Genomic DNA, 20,221 nt, shown 5'->3' on the forward strand with positions numbered 1-20,221 from the left:
TTGCTGTAGCAAAAAATTTCTCACTGTTAAGGGGGCTTTACACGCTGCGACATCGCTAATGCGGAGTCGTTAGGGTCACGGAATTGGTGACGCACATCCGGCCGCATTAGCGATGTTGCTGCGTGTGACACCGATGAGCGATTTTGCATCGTTGCAAAAACGTGCAAAATCGCTCATCGGTGACATGGGGGTCCATTCTCGATTATCGTTACTGCAGCAGTAACGATGTAGTTCGTCGCTCCTGCGGAAGCACACATCGCTATGTGTGACGCCGCAGGAACGAGGAAGCTCCCCTTACCTGCCTCCCGGCCGCTATGAGGAAGGAAGGAGGTGGGCGGGATGTTCCGGCCACTCATCTCCGCCCCTCCGCTTCTATTGGGCGGCCGCTCAGTGACGTCACTGTGACGCCACACGGACCGCCCCCTTAGAAAGGAGGCGGTTTGCCGGTCACAGCGACGTCGCCGGGCAGGTAAGTATGTGTGACGCATCTGCGCGATGTTGTGCGGCACGGGCAGCGATTGCCCGTGCCGCACAACAGATGGGGGCGGGTACCCACGCTAGCGATATCGGGACCGATATCGCAGCGTGTAAAGTAGCCTTTAGGCTATGTGGCCATGATCCAGCGACACGGCGTCTAGTACCCAGTGTCAGCCTCCTGCAGAAATGTGAGTGTTGTCCACGGGAGAACGCAGCTGCCCATGCCCACGATTTGGATTCATGCTGCTGTGGACTTTAGTTCTATTCTACCTGCAAAGAACACTCATCTCCGCAGCATAAATTGACATCCTGAGGCTCGGGAAGCTGCGCCACAGGTCGATTTATGCTGCGGAGAAAAGAAACACAGTGGGCACGGGATTTCTAAAAATCCTGCCACTGTGCTTCTACTGCACAACGCAGCGTTATGGACGCAGGGAAAACACTCTGCGCCCAAAACGTTGCAAACCCTGATTGTGGGCACACAGCGTAAAATGCTACAATGGATGAATGGATAGATGTCAAACATATATAACGTCCCACCCCCCTGCATATTCTAAGCTGGCGCCCTTTAGTGCCTTTCATGTGACACTAAAGGATGCCTAGCCTTGTATTTAGCCCAAAAAAAAAAAAAAGAATTAAAATAAATGACGTGGGGTCCCCCCTATTTTTGATAGCCAGCTAGGGTAAAGCAGACAGCTGTAGCCTGCAAACCACAGCTGACAGCTTCATCTTGTCTGGTGATCAATTTGGAGGGCTCCCCAAGCTGTTTTTTTTTTTAATTATTTATAAATAAATAATTAAAAAAAAAAAACAAACATGGGGTCCCCCCAAATTAGATCACCAGCCAAGGTGAAGCTGACAGCTGGGGTCTGGTATTCTCAGGATGGGAAGAGCCACGGTTATTGGACTCTTCCCAGCCTAAAAATAGCAGGCCGCAGCCGCCCCAGAAGTGGCGCATCCATTAGATGCGCCAATTCTGGCGCTTCGCCCCAGCTCATCCCGCGCCCTGGTGCGTTGGCTAACGGGGTAATGAATGGGGTTGATACCAGGTGTGTAATGTCACCTGGCATCAAGCCCAGCAATTAGTTATGTCACGGCGTCTATCAGATACCCGACATAACTAATTGACAGTAATAAAAAAAAAATTGACAACAAAAAAAAATTTATTTGAAAAAACACTCCCCAAAACATTCCCTGATTGACCAATTTATTGAAAAGAAAAAAAAAAAAATCCACAATAATCCATTTGGATGTCCCACGTCGCCTCTGGACCTTCTAGAATATGGGGGACACGTTCAGGGAACGTATCCCCCATTTTCTAGGAGGGCAGACCCTCCATTTGAGGAGAGTGGGTGCAAAGAATCTGCACCCACCCTCCCTGGGTCACAGCTGCAGAGTGCGAGCAGCCAGCGTCCTGAACACAGGAAGCTGACAGCTGCGCTCTGCACATGTGACCGGAGTCTGCAGAGAAGGAGCCGGAGGAGGGGGCCGCGGGGGATCAGCGCTCCGACAGGTATGTAGGACACCGGGGGACACCGGGGAACACCAGGGGGGGGTAGGGGGGATCCCGGCAGGGCCTGGGGAGCAGGTTTCTGTCGTATGTGTTATGGCACATACGACAGAAACCATAGGAACAGTGGAAATGCGGCCGGCGCGCTGCTGTGATCGCCGGTGCGCGCGGCCATCTTGGATTTTCGGGAGGGGGTTGGGGGTCGGGGGGGGCACTTTGGGGACACCGGGGGACCGGAGGGAACCGGGAAAAAGATTTATCTCCCATCTGGCATGTTTGATCATGCCAGATGGGAGATAAATCATTTTTTACCGGCGCGGTCATTTACTATAACTTGATGATCGGTATACGGTGTATACCGGTCATCAGGTGAGCGGGGACCGGAAAAACCGGCCCGAATCATGATCTCCAGGGTCTCAGCTACCCCCGGCAGCTGAGACCCCGGAAATTTTCTGACTCTGGGGGGCGCTAGACCCTTTTTTCCGACCGCCGTTAAAAAGCAGCGGATCGGAAAAAGTACCCTTATTTACCGCCGTTAAAAGGCGTATCGGCGGTCGTAAAGGGGTTAAACTATAACCAATGCCATCCATTATATTTAGATTGAACAAGCTAATCGTTTATGTAAGGTTATAAAATGCAGATTTATTAGTATTTGGCATCTTGTGTTTGAGGGGAGACAGAGCAGCTTCTGTCACACTGAATTATAGGTCGTGTGAGTATATAGAACAGCACTGTACATCTCATCTTTATAGTTTGAGGACAGAGCCAGTAGAGAAAAAAAAAAACAAAAAAAAAACCAGCAGTCAACACAGGTCATAATGGCAGATGCACTCGCAGGATGCAGCCGGCCCCCTATGATAAGAGGTGGGGGTCACACAGGTGCAGAATACTGATGAGACAACCACTCACAGCTTACCAAATCATGGAGGAGGTGGTTGCTGATATTAAACATGCACACTAATGACTTTTTATATAGGGCACCAGTCACACAGATATGTGCAATGCACAATGTCTGGCTTACAGCCTAATGAGGACGCCCATATTATTATATCAGGCAGGCTGCCAAGCACTATACACTGTGTGCAGAATTATTAGGCAAATGAGTATTTTGATCACATGATACTTTTTATACATGTTGTCCTACTCCAAGCTGTGTAGGCTTGAGAGCCAACTACCAATTATGTAGATCAGGTGATGTGCATCTCTGTAATGAGGAGGGGTGTGGTGTAATGACATCAACACCCTCTATGAGGTGTGCTTAATTATTAGGCAACTTCCTTTCTATTGGCAAAATGGGTCAGAAGAGAGATTTGACAGGCTCTGAAAAGCTGAAAAGTCCAATATTGTGAGATGTCTTGCAGAGGGATGCAGCAGTCTTGAAATTGCCAAACGTTTGAAGTGTGATCACCAAACAATCAAGCATTTCATGGCAAATAGCCAACAGGGTCACAAGAAGCGTGTTGGGCAAAAAAGGAGCAAAATAACTGCCCATGAATTGAGGAAAATCAAGCGTAAAGCTGCCAAGATGCCATTTGCCACCAGTTTGGCCATATTCCAGAGCTGCAACGTTATTGGAGTATCAAAAAGCACAAGGTGTGCCATACTCAGGGACATGGCCAAGGTAAGGAAGGCTGAAAAACGACCACCTTTGAACAAGAAACATAAGATAAAACGTCAAGACTGGGCCAAGAAATATCTTAAGACTGATTTTTCAAAGGTTTTATGGACTGATGAAATGAGAGTGACTCTTGATGGGCCAGATGGATGGACCAGAGGCTGGATCAGTAAAAGGTAGACTCAGACACCAGCAAGATGGAGGTGGGGTACTGGTATGGGCTGGTATCTTCAAAGATGAACTTGTGGGACCTTTTCGGGTTGAGGATGGAGTGAAGCTCAACTCCCAGACCTACTGCCAGTTTCTGGAAGACAACTTCTTCAAGCAGTGGTACAGGAAGAAGTCGGTATCGTTCAAGTAAAACATGATTTTCATGCAGGGCAATGCTCCATCACATGCATCCAACTACTCTACAGCGTGGCTGGCCAGTAAAGGTCTAAAAGATGAAAAAAAAATAATGACATTGCCCCCTTGCTCACCTGATCGGAACCCCATAGAGAACCTGTGGTCCCTCATAAAATGTAAGATCTACAGGGGGGGAACACTACACCTCTTGGAACAGTGTCTGGGAGGCTGTGGTGGCTGCTGCACGCAATGTTGATCGTAAACAGATCAAGCAACTGACAGAATCTATGGATGGTCGGCTGTTAAGTGCCATCATAAAGAAAGGTGGCTATATTGGTCACTAATTTTTTGGGATTTTGTTTTTGTATGTCAGAAATGTTTATTTCTAAATTTTGTGTAGTTATATTGGTTTACCTGGTGAAAATAAACAAGTGAGATGGGAATATATTTGGTTATTATTAAGTTGCCTAATAATTCTGCACAGTAATAGTTACATGCACAAACAGATATCCTCCTTAAGCCTGCTTTACACCTTACAATTAAGCATACGATATCATATGTGATGTGACACGCCCCCATCGTATGTGCGGCACGTTCAATTTGTTGACCGTGTCGCACAAACGATTAATTGCCGTCACAAGTACTTGCCTCCCATACGACCACACGGCAGCCGGCCAATAGAAGCGGAGGGGCGGAGATGAGCGGGACATAAACATCCCGCCCACCTCCTTCCTTCCGCATAGCCGGCGGGAGCCACGGGACGCAGGTAAGCTGCAGTTCATCGTTCCCGGGGTGTCACACACTGCGATGTGTGCTGCCTCGGGAACATTGAACAACCCGACGGTCAATTTTTAGGTTTTGAAAGACGTGTATGCGATCAACGTTTATTCGTTCAATCGCACATAGGTTTCACACACTACAATATCACTAACGATGCCAGATGTGCGTCACTTACGACGTGACCCCGCCGACACTTCGTTAGATATATTGTAGCAAGTAAAGCCCACTTAAGATAGCCAAATCTAAAAAAAAAACACTCCAACTTCCAAAAATATTAAGCTTTGATGGTTATGAGTCTTTTGGGTTGATTGAGAACATAGCTGTTGATCAATAATAAAAAAAATCCTCTAACAACTTGCCTAATAATTCTGCACACAGTGTATATGTGCATTGACACACAGGACAGACACCCCAAAAGGGCCCGGCTGCATCCTGCAGAAAATTGTGCAAAAGAAAATTATATAAAATGATAATAAATGTTAATAAATGATACCTCACATTTATTATCATTTTCTGATGCAGATGGCCCCTTGGGGTGTCTGTCTTGTGTGTCAATGCACCTATATAGGGCTGGGCAGCCCGCCTGATCTAATAGTATGGACGTCATCAATAGGCTGTAAGCCGGACACTATATTTGTGTGACTGGCGCCCTATGTAAAAACTGAGTGGTTGTCTCATCGGTATTCTGCACCTGTGTTACCCCCATCTTTTATCATGGGGGGGCCGGCTGCATCTTGCGAGTGCATCTGCCATTATGATCTGTGTTTTTCTAGTGAGTTTGAGTTTTTTCTGAATTTATGTCCTTTTCGGTGAATTATTTTAAAGCCAGGGCCAGTAGATTTTTTTTTTTTTTTAATCTCCAGAGTACCACTTTAAGTGAGATTTTGTTAAATATTTCTTTTTACACTCCTACATTGGCAGTTTCCCCAATTTTTTGCGGCATCTAAATCTGTAAGGACATTATTATTTTATATAGATCGTTGTTATTTTGCACACACCCCTACAATGATAACTCGCTTAATTCAGAGTAATTTTCTGGTGTGCTCCTGTAAGCAAATACCGTATTTTTCGCTTTATAAGACGCACTTTTCCTCCCCAAATTTTGGGAGGAAAATGGGGGGTGCGTCTTATAAAGCGGTAGCGGGGGGGGGGGGCGATCGGGCGGGTGCCTGTGGCTGCATGCAAGCGCCCGGGTACCTGTACTTGCATGCAGCGGCAGCCGGGTACCCGTGGCTGTGTACGGGCGGCAGCGGGTGCTGTGTGGGGTCGGCAGCCAGGTACCTGTGCTTGCATGCGGTGGCAGACGGGTACCCATGGCTGTGTGCGGGCGGCAGCCGGGTGCTGTGTGCGAGCGGCAGTCGGGTGCCCGTGCAGGTACTCGGCTGCCGCCCTCACACAGTCACCCATCTGCCGCCCGCACACAGCCATGGGTACCCGGCTGCCACCGCACGCAAGCACAGGTACCCGGCGGCTTGTACGCAGAGTGGGCGGGCAGCTGTGCATGCGGGGCGGGCGGCTGTGCAGCTTACCAGTTGTCCGCAGTCCCACTTTCAAATGATGGCGCCGGTGGAGCTCTTGGATGAGAGCTCCATCTGCGCACGCGCTGCTCCGGGAGTCAGCGCGTGCGCAGATGGAGCCCTTGGATGAGAGCTCCATCTGCGCATGCGGCGCCATTACTTGAATCGGGACCGCGGACACACTCCACCACTGAGCCGTCGCCGCCGCTCCCACTACTGAGCCGCCGCCGCTGCCACCACTGAACCGGGACCGCGGACACACGCCACCACTGAGCAGTCCCTGCCGCTGCCACCACTGAGCAGTTGCCGCCGCTCCCACCACTGAGCCGCCGCTGCCACCACTGAACCGGGACCGCGGACACACGCCACCACTGAGCAGTCCCTGCCGCTGCCACCACTGAGCAGTTGCCGCCGCCGCTGCCACCACTGAATCGGGACCGCGGACACACGCCACCACTGAGCAGTCCCTGCCGCTGCCACCACTGAGCCGTCGCCGCCACTCCCACCACTGAGCCGTCGCCGCCGCTGCCACCACTGAACCGGGACCGCGGACACACTCCACCACTGAGCAGTCCATGCCACCACTGAGCAGTCGCCGCCGCCGCTGCCACCACTGAACCGGGACCGCGGACACTCACTGCACCGGCCTGCTGCACGGCTCACACGCCACGGCTGCTGCCGCCACCACGGACCCCACGGATCCTGCCACCGCGGACGCGCCTGCAACCACGGCACCTGCAACCACGGACCCCGCTGCCACTGACCTGCCGCGCCTGCCAGCACAACCTGTGCCTCCTGTGACCCCGCTTCACCACCACTGCTGCCCCCCTCCGGTAAGAGAACACCGGAGTATAAGACGGACCCCATTTTTCTTTTTTTTACCTTTTTTATGTCTAAGTTTGGGGTGCGTCTTATATTCCGGTGCGTCTTATAAAGCGAAAAATACGGTACAACTCCCAAATTGATATTGTTGTGTGGTTACTGACAAAAAAAAAACAAAAAAAAAAAAAACAAATGTGGAGTAAGCGGAAACATGCTGATCTATTTTCAATGGAGTCTGTCAGCATGAAATGACTGTTGAAACCAGTGACAAGTGCTCAGTGCATCCGTCAAACATATCAGTGCTGTGCGCCTTTACACTATTGTGTTTTACACTTATCTCCCCCTTATTCTTCCTTGGTGGACATTTTGGGCTTTACAGGAGATAGAGGAGGGCAGAGAAACGTGGAAAACAAGTGGGGAGATGCACTGAGTGTTTTGGCCAGGCAAAGTTTGCATCTAGTTCTGTAATTCTCCTATTAATACATTTCCTGTACAGAGGAGAAAATGAGCCCTAAAAAATCCCATTTACGATACAGGAATACATGTTTGAATAGCAAGTCAGGTCATAGATTTCAGTGTTATACAGACTTACCAAAATTACTTACATTTTCTCTAACTGTTTATTGACATCTTCATCATTTTCATAGTCTTTACATAGCTGTGCAACAAGGGATCCATAGGTCAAATTGAAGAGTTCTGAGTTCTAATGGGGGAAAAACAAAAACCACCCAGTTCAGAAGATCAAGTGTTTCAGTGTATCCATATCACATACACACGCAATTAGGAGGTTGAGATAAGTTAGGAAAGCTGGAATACATGCAAATAAATCATAAAAAGCAGGAAAAAAAATAATGCAAGAAAATGTGCATATACAGACAAAAGTGTACTGAACCAGGGGAAGGTGCACACAACTTAAAATATACAGTGATTACGGAAAGTATTCAGACCCATTTAAATGTTTCACTCTTTGTTTCATTGCAGCCATTTGGTAAATTCAAAAAAGTTCATTTTTTCTCATTAATGTACACTCTGCACCCCATCACAGAAACCCCCACCCCCCAGAAATATAGAAAGTTCAGCAAATTTATTAAAACAGGAAAAACTGAAATATCACATGGATATAAGTATTCAGACCCTTTGCTCAGTATTGAGTAGAAGCACCCTTTTGAGCTAGTACAGCCATAAGTCTTCTTGGGATCCTGGATTTGGGGATCCTCTGCCATTCCTTGCTTATCCTCTCCAGTTCTGTCAGCTTGGATGGTGAACGTTGGTGGACAGCCATTTTCAGATCCCTCCAGGGATGCTCAATTGGGTTTAGGTCAGGGCTCTAGCTGGGCCGGTCAAGAATGGTCACAGAGTTGTTCTGAAGCCACTCCTTTGTTATTTTAGCTGTGTGCTTAGCCTCATTGTCTTGTTGGAAGGTGATCCTTCGGCCAAGTCTGAGGTCCAAAGCACTCTGGAAGAGGTTTTCTTCCAGGATCTCTGGTACTTGGCCGCATTCATCTTTCCTTCAATTGCAACCTGTCGTCCTGTCCCTGCAGCTGAAAAACACATCTATAGCATGATGCTGCTACCACCATGTTTCACTGTTGGGATTGTATTGGGCAGGTGATGAGCAGTGCCTGGTTTTCTCTACACTTACTGCTTAGAATTATCACCATAAAGTTCTATCTTTGTCTCTTCATACCACAGAATCTTATTTCTCATAGTCTGGGAATCCTTTATGTGTTTGTTTTTTTTGCAAACTATGCGGGTTTTCATATGTCTTGCACTGAGGAGAGGCTTCCGTCGAGCCACTCTGCCATAAAGGACCAATTTATGGAGGGTTGCAGTGATAGTTGACTTTGTGGAACTTTCTCCCACCTCCCTACTGCATCTCTGGAGCTCAACCACAGCGATCTTAGGATTTTTCTTTACCTCTCTCACCAAGGCTCTTCTCCCACAATTGCTCAGTTTGGCTGGACGATCAGGTCTAGGAAGAGTTCTGGTGGTCCCACACGTCTTCCATTTAAGGATTATGGAGGCCACTCTGCTCTTAGGAACTTTGAGTACTGCAGAAATTATTTTGTAACATTGGCCAGATCTGTGCCTTGCCACAATTCTGTCTCAGCTCCTTGGGCAATTCCTTTGACCTCCTGATTCTCGTTTGGTGTTACATGCACTGTGAGCTGTGAGCTCTGAGGTCTAATAGTCAGGTGTGTGCCTTTCCAAATCAATCCTATCAGCTTAATTAAACACGGCTGGACTCCAATGAAGGAGTAGAACCATCTCAAGGAGGATCACAAGGAAGTGGACAGCATGTGACTTAAATATGAGTGTCTGAGCAAAGGGTCTGAATACTTATGACCATGTGATATTTCAGTTTATTTTGTTTAATAAATTTGCAAAAATTTCTACATTTCTGTTTTTTTTGTATCAAGACGAGGTGCTGAGTGCAGATTACTGAGAAAAAAAAATGAACTTTTTTGAATTAACCAAATGGCTACAATGAAACAGTGGAAAATTTAAAGGGGTCTGAATACTTTCTGTACCCACTATAGATTAATGACCTGACAGCTAACAGCTGACTGTCTGCCACCCATAGCGTTTACTGTTGAACTTGACATTTATTTTAGACAAATATAGTTATGAAATTGATAAACTTCATTAAATCGGTAAAGATTGCAGGATCTGCCGACCCACTCTTAAATGCTCATCTGTATTTAGTCACTGGTTTCATCAAGACAAACCCAGTTTAATAGGAAAAGGCACTGTGATCGGCTGGTTACACTGGGGAAATAATGCCTGACCACTCAGATCTCCTGCAGACAACATTTACCAATACAATGAAGCCACTCAAATCAATGGTGTGCACATGCCATGCAGGGGCAAAGCAGGTGTACATGGACAAATGTGACATAAGGGAACTTGTCAGGTCCAATATGAATCCAGAACCACGAGCAGTTCTGGGTGCATATTGCTAATCCCTGCCTAAAGCTGGTGTCACACATAACGACAACGACGTCGCTGCAACGTCACCATATTCTGTGACGTTGCAGCGACCTCAACAGCGACGTCGCTGTGTGTGACACACAACGATCAGACCCCTGCTGCGAAATCGTTGCTCGCTCCTGAATGCTCCAGGTCATTTTTTGATCGCTGCTATTCCGCTGCGCCATGCTGATAAGCTGGTAATCCTTGTGTTTGACACCGCAGCAGGGACGCTACGCTACATCTGAAACCACACAACGACCGTCGACGTTGCTATGATCGCTGCTCCGTCGCTGCTTTTTATAACATGTTTGACAGCTTACTAACGATCATCTATGGTCGCTGCTACGTCACAGAATATGGTGACGTTGCAGCGACGTCGTTGTCGTTATGTGTGACCCCAGCTTAACTGTCCCTGTATACACTAGCATAGATAAAAGGATCTGTAGAAAAAGTATTTCTAAAGATCCTTTATCGTATGCTAATGAGCGAAGAGGCTAGTCCCCTGGGCGTTCCTTCCCTTGGCTAGTTGGGCCCATTAGCATGTTAATACGCCCCTGTGGTGCCATCGTCTCCGACACTGGATTTTGACTCAGCATGACCCCAGAGGTTCGATCATGCGCACTATGAAGCCGGGTACACGCATCCTGACTTTAAACTGAAGTAGTGCGAGTGACCGAAACTCCAGGGTCATGCGCACTGAGCCGAAATCCCCCATTGGACGAGATGGCAGCGGAAAGGTGAAATCATCCTCTGACGCTGCAGATTCATTAAGCATGATAGCACACCCACAGGGGCATACTAACATTCTAATGGGGCTGACTAGTCAGGGGATATAACGCCCTTGGGACTAGTCCCCTCGCTCATTAGCATATGATAAAAGATCTTTAGAAATACTTTTTCTAAAGATCTCTTTATCCATGCTAGTGTATACAGGGACAGTTAGGCAGGGATTATTAATATACACCCAGAACTGCTCGTGGTTCTGGGTACAAATTGCAGCTGACAGGTTCCCTTTAATAGAGATATTAGTGCTGCATTGATTCTTATATAGCTGCCATCCCACAAAAATGCAAAGAAACAGCATAGAAATTATAGAAAAATAAAACACAAATGTTGAATGCTACACATGCAGTGTTAAGTAAAGAATCACAAAGTAGAATATAAAGAATAGTAAAAGGTCAAAAGAAAAAAAATTAACTACCCCAGACCAGGGTATAAAAGTATGCTGCCGTGTGAAAACTGCATAAAGAAGGGAATTTTGTTTACTTACCGTAAATTCCTTTTCTTCTAGCTCCAATTGGGAGACCCAGACAATTGGGTGTATAGCTACTGCCTCCGGAGGCCACACAAAGTATTACACTAAAAAGTGTAAGGCCCCTCCCCTTCTGGCTATACACCCCCCCGTGGGATCACGGGCTCCTCAGTTTTAGTGCAAAAGCAAGAAGGAGGAAAGCCAATAACTATTTTAAAGACAAATTCAATCCGAGGAACAACATCGGAGAACTGAACTCTTCAACATGAACAACATGTGCACCCGAAAAAACAAAATCCCTAAGAAAACAGGGCGGGTGCTGGGTCTCCCAATTGGAGCTAGAAGAAAAGGAATTTACGGTAAGTAAACAAAATTCCCTTCTTCTTTGTCGCTCCTAATTGGGAGACCCAGACAATTGGGACGTCCAAAAGCAGTCCCTGGGTGGGTAAAAGAATACCTCGTGATAGGGCCGTCAAACAGCCCTTTCCTACAGGTGGGCCACCGCCGCCTGAAGGACTTGTCTACCTAGGCTGGCATCCGCCGAAGCGTAGGTATGCACCTGATAATGCTTGGTAAAAGTGTGCAGACTCGACCAGGTAGCCGCCTGGCACACCTGCTGAGCCGTAGCCTGGTGCCGTAATGCCCAGGACGCACCCACGGCTCTGGTAGAATGGGCCTTCAGTCCTGATGGAATCGGAAGCCCAGCAGAACGGTAGGTGTGAAGAATTGGTTCCTTGATCCACCGCGCCAGGGTGGATTTGGAAGCTTGCGACCCCTTACGCTGACCAGCGACAAGGATAAAGAGTGCATCCGAGCGGCGCAGGGGCGCCGTGCGGGAAATGTAGATCCTGAGTGCTCTCACCAGATCCAATAAATGCAAACCTTTTTCAAATTGGTGAACTGGATGCGGACACAAAGACGGTAAAGTGATATCCTGGTTGAGATGAAAGGAGGATACCACCTTAGGAAGAAATTCTGGAATTGGACGCAGAACTACCTTGTCCTGGTGAAATACTAGGAAGGGAGATCTGCATGATAACGCCGCCAGCTCGGACACTCTCCGAAGAGACGTGACCGCCACTAGAAAGGCCACTTTCTGTGAAAGACGAGAAAGGGAAACATCCTTCAAAGGCTTGAAAGGCGGCTTCTGGAGAGCAATTAGGACCTTGTTCAGATCCCAGGGCTCCAACGGCCGCTTGTAAGGGGGGACGATATGACAAACCCCTTGCAGGAACGTGCGTACCTGAGGAAGTCGCGCTAGGCGCTTCTGAAAAAATACGGATAGCGCGGAGACTTGACCTTTAAGGGAGCCGAGCGACAAACCTTTTTCCAACCCAGACTGCAGGAAGGAAAGAAAAATAGGCAATGCAAATGGCCAGGGAGAAACTCCCTGAGCAGAGCACCAAGATAAGAATATCTTCCACGTCCTGTGGTAGATCTTGGCGGAGGATGGTTTCCTAGCCTGTCTCATGGTGGCAACCACTTCATGAGATAAACCTGAGGCCGCTAGGATCCAGGACTCAATGGCCACACAGTCAGGTTCAGGGCCGCAGAATTCAGATGGAAAAACGGCCCTTGAGACAGCAAGTCTGGACGGTCTGGCAGAGCCCACGGTTGGCCTACCGTGAGGTGCCACAGATCCGGGTACCACGACCTCCTTGGCCAGTCTGGAGCGACGAGGATGGCGCGGCGGCAGTCGGCCCTGATCTTGCGCAGCACCCTGGGCAACAACGCCAGAGGTGGGAACACATAAGGTAGCCTGAACTGCGACCAATCCTGAACTAGGGCGTCTGCCGCCAGAGCTCGGTAATCGTGGGATCGCGCCATGAAAACCGGGACCTTGTTGTTGTGCCGTGACGCCATCAGGTCGACGTCCGGCATCCCCCAGCGGCGACAGATCTCCTGAAACACGTCCGGGTGAAGGGACCATTCCCCTGCGTCCATGCCCTGGCGACTGAGAAAGTCTGCTTCCCAGTTTTCCACGCCTGGTATGTGAACTGCGGATATGGTGGATGCCGTGTCTTCCACCCACGTCAGAATCCGCCGGACTTCCTGGAAGGCCTGCCGACTGCGTGTTCCCCCTTGGTGGTAGATGTATGCCACCGCTGTGGAGTTGTCCGACTGAATTCGGATCTGCTTGCCTGCTAGCCACTGCTGGAAGGCTTGTAGGGCAAGATAGACTGCTCTGATTTCCAGAACATTGATTTGAAGGGTGGACTCTTTCCGAGTCCACGTACCGTGAGCCCTGTGGTGGAGAAACACTGCTCCCCACCCTGACAGGCTCGCGTCTGTCGTGACCACCGCCCAGGATGGGGGTAGGAACGACTTTCCTTTCGACAATGAGGTGGGAAGAAGCCACCACCGGAGAGAGTCCTTGGCTGTCTGAGAGAGGGAGACATCCCTGTCGAGGGATGTCGACTTCCCGTCCCATTGGCGGAGAATGTCCCATTGAAGTGGACGCAGATGAAACTGCGCGAAAGGAACTGCTTCCATTGCTGCTACCATCTTCCCTAGGAAGTGCATGAGGCGCCTCAAGGGGTGCGACTGGCCCTGAAGGAGAGATTGCACCCCTGTCTGTAGTGAACACTGTTTGTCCAGTGGAAGTTTCACTATCGCTGAGAGAGTATGAAACTCCATGCCAAGATATGTTAGTGATTGGGTCGGGGTTAGATTTGACTTTGAAAAGTTGATAATCCACCCGAAACCCTGGAGAGTCTTCAGTGCCACGTTCAGGCTGTGCTGGCATGCCTCTTGAGAGGGTGCCTTGATAAGTAGATCGTCCAAATACGGAATCACAGAGTGACCTTGCGAGTGCAGGACTGCCACTACTGCTGCCATAACCTTGGTAAAGACCCGAGGGGCTGTCGCCAGCCCGAAAGGTAGAGCTACGAACTGCAGGTGTTCGCTTCCTACAACGAAGCGTAGAAAACGCTGATGCTCTGGCGCAATCGGCACGTGGAGATAAGCATCCTTGATGTCTATTGATGCTAGGAAATCTCCTTGAGACATTGAGGCGATGACGGAGCGGAGGGATTCCATCCGGAACCGCCTGGTTTTCACGTGTTTGTTGAGCAGCTTTAGATCCAGGACGGGACGGAACGACCCGTCCTTCTTTGGCACCACAAACAAATTGGAGTAAAAACCGCGACCTCGTTCCTGAAGAGGAACGGGAGTCACCACTCCTTCCGCCTTTAGGGCGGACACCGCTTGCAGAAGAGCATCTGCTCGGTCGGGAGGTGGAGAAGTTCTGAAGAAGCGAGTTGGAGGACGAGAACTGAACTCTATCCTGTACCCGTGAGACAGAATATCTCTCACCCAACGGTCTTTGACCTGTGACAGCCAAATGTCGCCAAAGCGGGAGAGCCTGCCACCGACCGAGGATGCGGAGAGAGGAGGCTGAAAGTCATGAGGAAGCCGTCTTGGTAACGGTTCTTCCGGCTGTCTTTTTTGGTCGTGATTGAGTCCGCCAAGAATCTGAGCCCCTCTGATCCTTTTGAGTCCTTTTGGACGAGGAGAATTGGGACCTGCCTGAGCCTCGAAAGCAGGGCTGTGGAGTCGGTAAGCCAAACCTTCGACTCCGACTCCGACTCAGACTCCTCAAATTCTCTTGCACCGACTCCGACTCCGACTCCGACTCCGACTCCGACTCCGACTCCGACTCCGACTCCGACTCCGACTCCGACTCCTACATATATTGCTTATAGTTAGGTGAAAAATTTATTGTAGTACATGAATATGTGTATGTGAACATCAGACATTTAATAATTTTTATGATACAATAATCAAGATATTTGGATAGAACATAAAATATATTTATTGGAATACAACTTTAGAACACAAAAAACTGTAATAAATTGTAAATATGTAATACACTATGTAATATACAGTAGATTACATATATATCTTGTGTGTGTGTATATACACTGTATATATATATATATATATATATATATATATATTATATATATTACATATTTACAATTTATTAGTTTTTTTGTGTTCTAAAGTTGTATTCCAATAAATATTTTATGTTCTATCCAAATATCTTGATTATTGTATCATAAAAACAATTAAATGTCTGATGTTCACATTGTACTACAATAAATTTTTCACTTAAATATAAGCATTATACTAAATGTTGTTATTTAGTAAAATATTCAGCACATTCTGCATTGCACTCCTGTCCCCAATTTATTATATATTTTAGGAGTCGGAGTCGGTGCATTTTATACCGACTCCGACTCCACCAAAATGAGCTCCGACTCCGACTCCACGACTCCGACTCCGACTCCACAGCCCTGCTCGAAAGGACCGAAAACCAGACTGTCCCCTCCTCTGTTGGGGTTTGTTTTGTCTGGGTTGAGGTAAGGATGAATCCTTACCCTTGGAGTGTTTAATGATTTCATCCAAACGCTCACCAAACAGTCGGTCACGAGAAAAAGGCAAACTGGTTAAGCGCTTCTTGGAAGCAGAATCTGCCTTCCATTCTCTCAACCACAAGGCTCTACGTAAAACCACGGAGTTGGCAGACGCCACTGCCGTACGGCTCGTAGAGTCTAGGACAGCATTAATCGCGTAAGACGCGAATGCAGACATTTGAGAGGTCAAGGGCGCCACCTGCGGTGCAGATGTACGTGTGACCGTGTCGACCTGTGTAAGCCCAGCTGAAATAGCTTGGAGTGCCCATACGGCTGCGAATGCTGGCGCCAACGACGCTCCAATAGCTTCATAGATGGATTTCAACCAGAGCTCCATCTGTCTGTCAGTGGCATCTTTAAGTGCCGCCCCATCTTCCACTGCAACTAAGGATCTAGCTGCAAGCCTGGAGATTGGAGGGTCCACCTTGGGACACTGGGTCCAGCCCTTGACCACGTCAGGGGGAAAAGGATATCGTGTATCTTTAAGCCGTTTGGAGAAACGCTTATCTGGATAAGCGTGGTGTTTCTGGATAGCGTCTCTAAAGTCAGAGTGGTCCAGAAAAGTGCTCAATTTACGCTTGGGATACCTGAAATGGAATTTCTCCTGCTGTGAGGCTGACTCCTCCGCAGGAGGAGCTGGTGGAGAAATATCTAACATTCTATTGATGGACGCTATGAGATCATTCACTATGGCGTCACCATCAGGTGTATCCAGATTGAGAACGGTCCCAGGATCAGAATCCTGATCAGCCACATCCGCCTCATCACACAGAGAGTCGTCCAGCTGGGACCCTGACCAGTGTGATGAAGTTGAGGGCCGCTCATAGCGAGCCCGCTTAGGCCGTCTGGGACTGTCGTCCGAGTCAGAGTCGTCACCCTGGGGTGCATGCGACAACTCCTGAGCTCGGGAGTGATCCAGCTGAGGGGGACCAGGGAGCAATGATTCAACAGTGCCCATGGTCTGAGTTACTGGTCTAGACTGCAATGTTTCAAGAATTTTAGACATAGTCATAGACAATCTGTCAGCAAAAACTGCAAACTCCGTCCCTGTCACCTGGACAGCATTCACAGGTGGTTCTCCCTGGGTCACCTCTAGCAGTGGCCCCGGCTGAGCAAGTGCCACAGGGGCCGAGCACTGCACACAATGGGGGTCAGTGGAACCTGCCGGTAGAGCAGCCCCACATGCGGTACAAGCAGCATATAAAGTCTGTGCCTTGGCACGTTTGCTTTTTGCGGACGACATGCTGTTGTCTGCCTTGAGTAACCTAGGAGGGTATATAGCAGAGAGTCACCAGCGACCGTACAGTGTAATGTATAGCATGCAAGCACAAAAATACAAAGTCCACTTCGGCACAAGTGGGGGTGAGCCCTTGAGGGCTGCTTACCGCCCGCTGAAAAGCGGGTGTGAGGTCGCAGAATCTCGTGTCTGGGTCTCCCAGTCTCCCCTCTCCAGCTCAGCGTGCAGACAGGAATGGCTGCCGGCATCCTGTGAGGAGGGGCGGACCGTGGGCGTGCCACAAACAAAGTGCGGGAAACTGGCGTCCCACTGTGCCCAGTGTGAGGGCTGGAGTATGTAAAGCAGACTCCAGCCCTCAGCGCTGATGGTCTGTACAGCGTCCCGTCCTCCCCCTGACTGGCAGGTCTGGGGGCGGGAACGAAACGAACTAGGCCGCAAAAGCCGGGGACTGTAGTAATAAGCGCGGCCGTCATACATGCACGGCTAGCGCGGAAGTCCCCGGCGCACCACAAGTCCCAGCCGCGTCGCAGTGAAAACTGACCCCAGCGGCCGGCGCGGCCGTTCGTACTAAGTCTACTCACTCAGCAGCGCTGTAGTGAGGAATGGCACAAGCGCAGCAGCGCTGATGTCCCCGGCGCACTAACACGCCCAGCATGCTGCGGTGTGCGCGCGGTATGCCCGGGGACACAGAGTACCTTAACGAAGCAGGGCCCTGTCCCTGACGATACTCAGCTCCATATCCAGCCGATTCTCCGGGGGCTGTGGAAGGAGCACGGTCTCAGTGCCTGGAGACCGGTAAAGTCCCACTTCACCCAGAGCCCTAATGGGGATGGGGAAGGAATCAGCATGTGGGCTCCAGCCTCCGTACCCGCAATGGGTACCTCAACCTTAACAAACACCGCCGACAGAAAGTGGGGTGAGAAGGGAGCATGCTGGGGGCCCTAGTATGGGCCCTCTTTTCTTCCATCCGACATAGTCAGCAGCTGCTGCTGACTAAACAGTGGAGCTATGCGTGGATGTCTGACCTCCTTCGCACAAAGCATAAAACTGAGGAGCCCGTGATCCCACGGGGGGGTGTATAGCCAGAAGGGGAGGGGCCTTACACTTTTTAGTGTAATACTTTGTGTGGCCTCCGGAGGCAGTAGCTATACACCCAATTGTCTGGGTCTCCCAATTAGGAGCGACAAAGAAATGACAGATTGGAAACAAATAGAAATGTGCAATACATAGCGTGCTCATGTGTATGCAGACACGTACCATGAGATGCAGAGATGCAGTAGGTGAAATGAATGGCAAATACCAATACTATACAGTGAGTGCATTGGGCAGATGGAAAGAGAGGAAAAAAGTAGTTAGGTGATTCAGCAAGGTGGAGACCAGAAGTGCAATGCACAGAGATAAGCAACGAGATAAAACAGCAGAAAAATCACAAAAACATGCTTTACACACAAGCAGCGCCCCGAGAATGAAAACACGGCCAAGGTGTGCCATATGCAAAAATAAGACGTTACAGCAAGGTAGACAGCAAGCTCCCACCTTCACATTATTTGGCCATTTTACTTTAAAGGGAATCCGTCACCATGCTTTTCAACCCCTTCTGAGAGCAGCATAATGCAGGAAAAGAGACCCTGAATCCAGCAATGTGTCACTTAGATTACTGGCTGCAGCCGTTCTGACACAATCAGTTTTTAGATTTAGGAATGAAGAAAAGCTGAAAAAGCTGCCCCCAGCCACACCAGGCTCTCTGTATACAATGTCTATAGACAGTGAGCTGCTAATCACAAGACAACATGGCAAGAGTCAGCTAGTCACAGCAATGATAATATCCTTGTGATAAAACCTCAGTTTAAGACATATTGATAGGGAACTTAGATTGTGAACCCCAATGGGGACAGCGATAATCATGTATGCAAAGCAGTGCGAAATATAACAGCGCTATATAAGCAATGCATAATTATAATAAGTAAACAACAGCACAGGTGATGACATGTGATGCGTCACTTAATTCTATTAACACGGATGTCACACGTACCCATGTTACCCTATTGTGCACTCTCAGACGGACCGTGTGGCCCCGCTATTTCACATGGAGACGTGCCCGTTTTTTTCTCCAGCAGCACGGGTGTCACACGGACCGTACACTGATGTGAGCCGTGTGACATCAGTGTGACACGTACTGGAGAAAACACGGGTTTTTAAATAAAAAGATGTTCTATATTTGCCTGTTCCAGCGATGCTGTCTCCGTCTCTGCTGCCTCCTGCTCCTGACCCCGCTGATTATTTTCATTGATTATTCACCGCAGTGAGCAGCTGGGAGCAGGAGCATCGTGGTGACAACGCAGGAGACAGCACCGCCGAGGACAGCATCGCCGGGGACATCGCTAGTGACAGGTGAGTATCCTGCCAGCAGTGTGTGCAGGGACGTCCAAGAGATCATCAGAATTCCCAATGAACTCTGATGACCTTTTGATGACACCCCTGCGACAACTGCGTTACAGCGAGTGTCATGATGGTGACTTCAAGGGGGTTCATGAGAGTTCATTGGGAACCCTGATGAGTCCCTGGATGTCACTGCACAAACTGCTGTATACTCACATGTCACCGGCGATGTCCCCGCCAGTGCTGTCCTCGGCTGTGCTTTACCCAGCCTGTCCCCGCGATGCTCCGGCTTCCAGATCCTCAGGCAGTGAATAATCAATGGAAATAATGAGCGGGGATCAGGAGCGGGACGCAGCAGAGCCGGAGACAGCATCGCTGGATACAGGTAAATGTAGAACATCTTTTCATTACAGAGACATGTGTTTTACCCGGTACATGTCACACGTATGCAAACACGGATGTCACACGTGTAACACATGTATGGCACACGTATGGCCATAACCATGCATGTATAATAGAAAATATACTCCGGCACACTAAGGAATATCATGAAAAAGAGTCCAAAATGGTGCTCAAAAAAACGTCTTTATTAGAAATGTGTATTTTGTCCCGACGTTTCAACCCGTTGAGGGTTTTCTTCAAGGACTAATTTGTAATAACAGGAAAAGAAAAAAGGGGTACAATGTCACAACAATATAGTGTACACAATTGTTACATAATAGGGGCATGTATTGCATACATATGAGAGGAGAAAAAAGAATGAACAAAATTGTTACGAAAAATAAAAAAACAAGCATTCCATATAGAGTATACATGAGAATCACCCATGAACAAAAATGAAATAAAATAAAATGAAATACATCCCCTCAGGGATTTGCGCAATGTGTTTATACAAA

At 48.7% G+C, this 20,221-nt stretch overlaps 1 protein-coding gene across 2 annotated transcripts in view; it reads right to left on the reverse strand.

Moving 5' to 3' along the window:
• The window catches only part of TRAPPC3 (trafficking protein particle complex subunit 3), a 59,778-nt gene that overhangs the window by 37,256 nt on the left and 2,301 nt on the right, over positions 1 to 20,221 (reverse strand). The window contains exons 2-3 of one of the 2 annotated variants that reach the window (XM_075334065.1): positions 18,204 to 18,251; positions 7,672 to 7,769 (exon numbers count right to left, since the gene is read on the reverse strand). In XM_075334065.1, the coding sequence (XP_075190180.1) occupies positions 7,672 to 7,769; positions 18,204 to 18,251 (146 nt within the window). The remainder of the gene's footprint in view (positions 1 to 7,671; positions 7,770 to 18,203; positions 18,252 to 20,221) is intronic. The other variant, XM_075334066.1, reaches the window with a different exon arrangement.

The sequence above is a fragment of the Anomaloglossus baeobatrachus genome, chromosome 2, assembly GCF_048569485.1.
Source record: "Anomaloglossus baeobatrachus isolate aAnoBae1 chromosome 2, aAnoBae1.hap1, whole genome shotgun sequence".
Lineage (NCBI taxonomy): Eukaryota > Metazoa > Chordata > Amphibia > Anura > Aromobatidae > Anomaloglossus > Anomaloglossus baeobatrachus.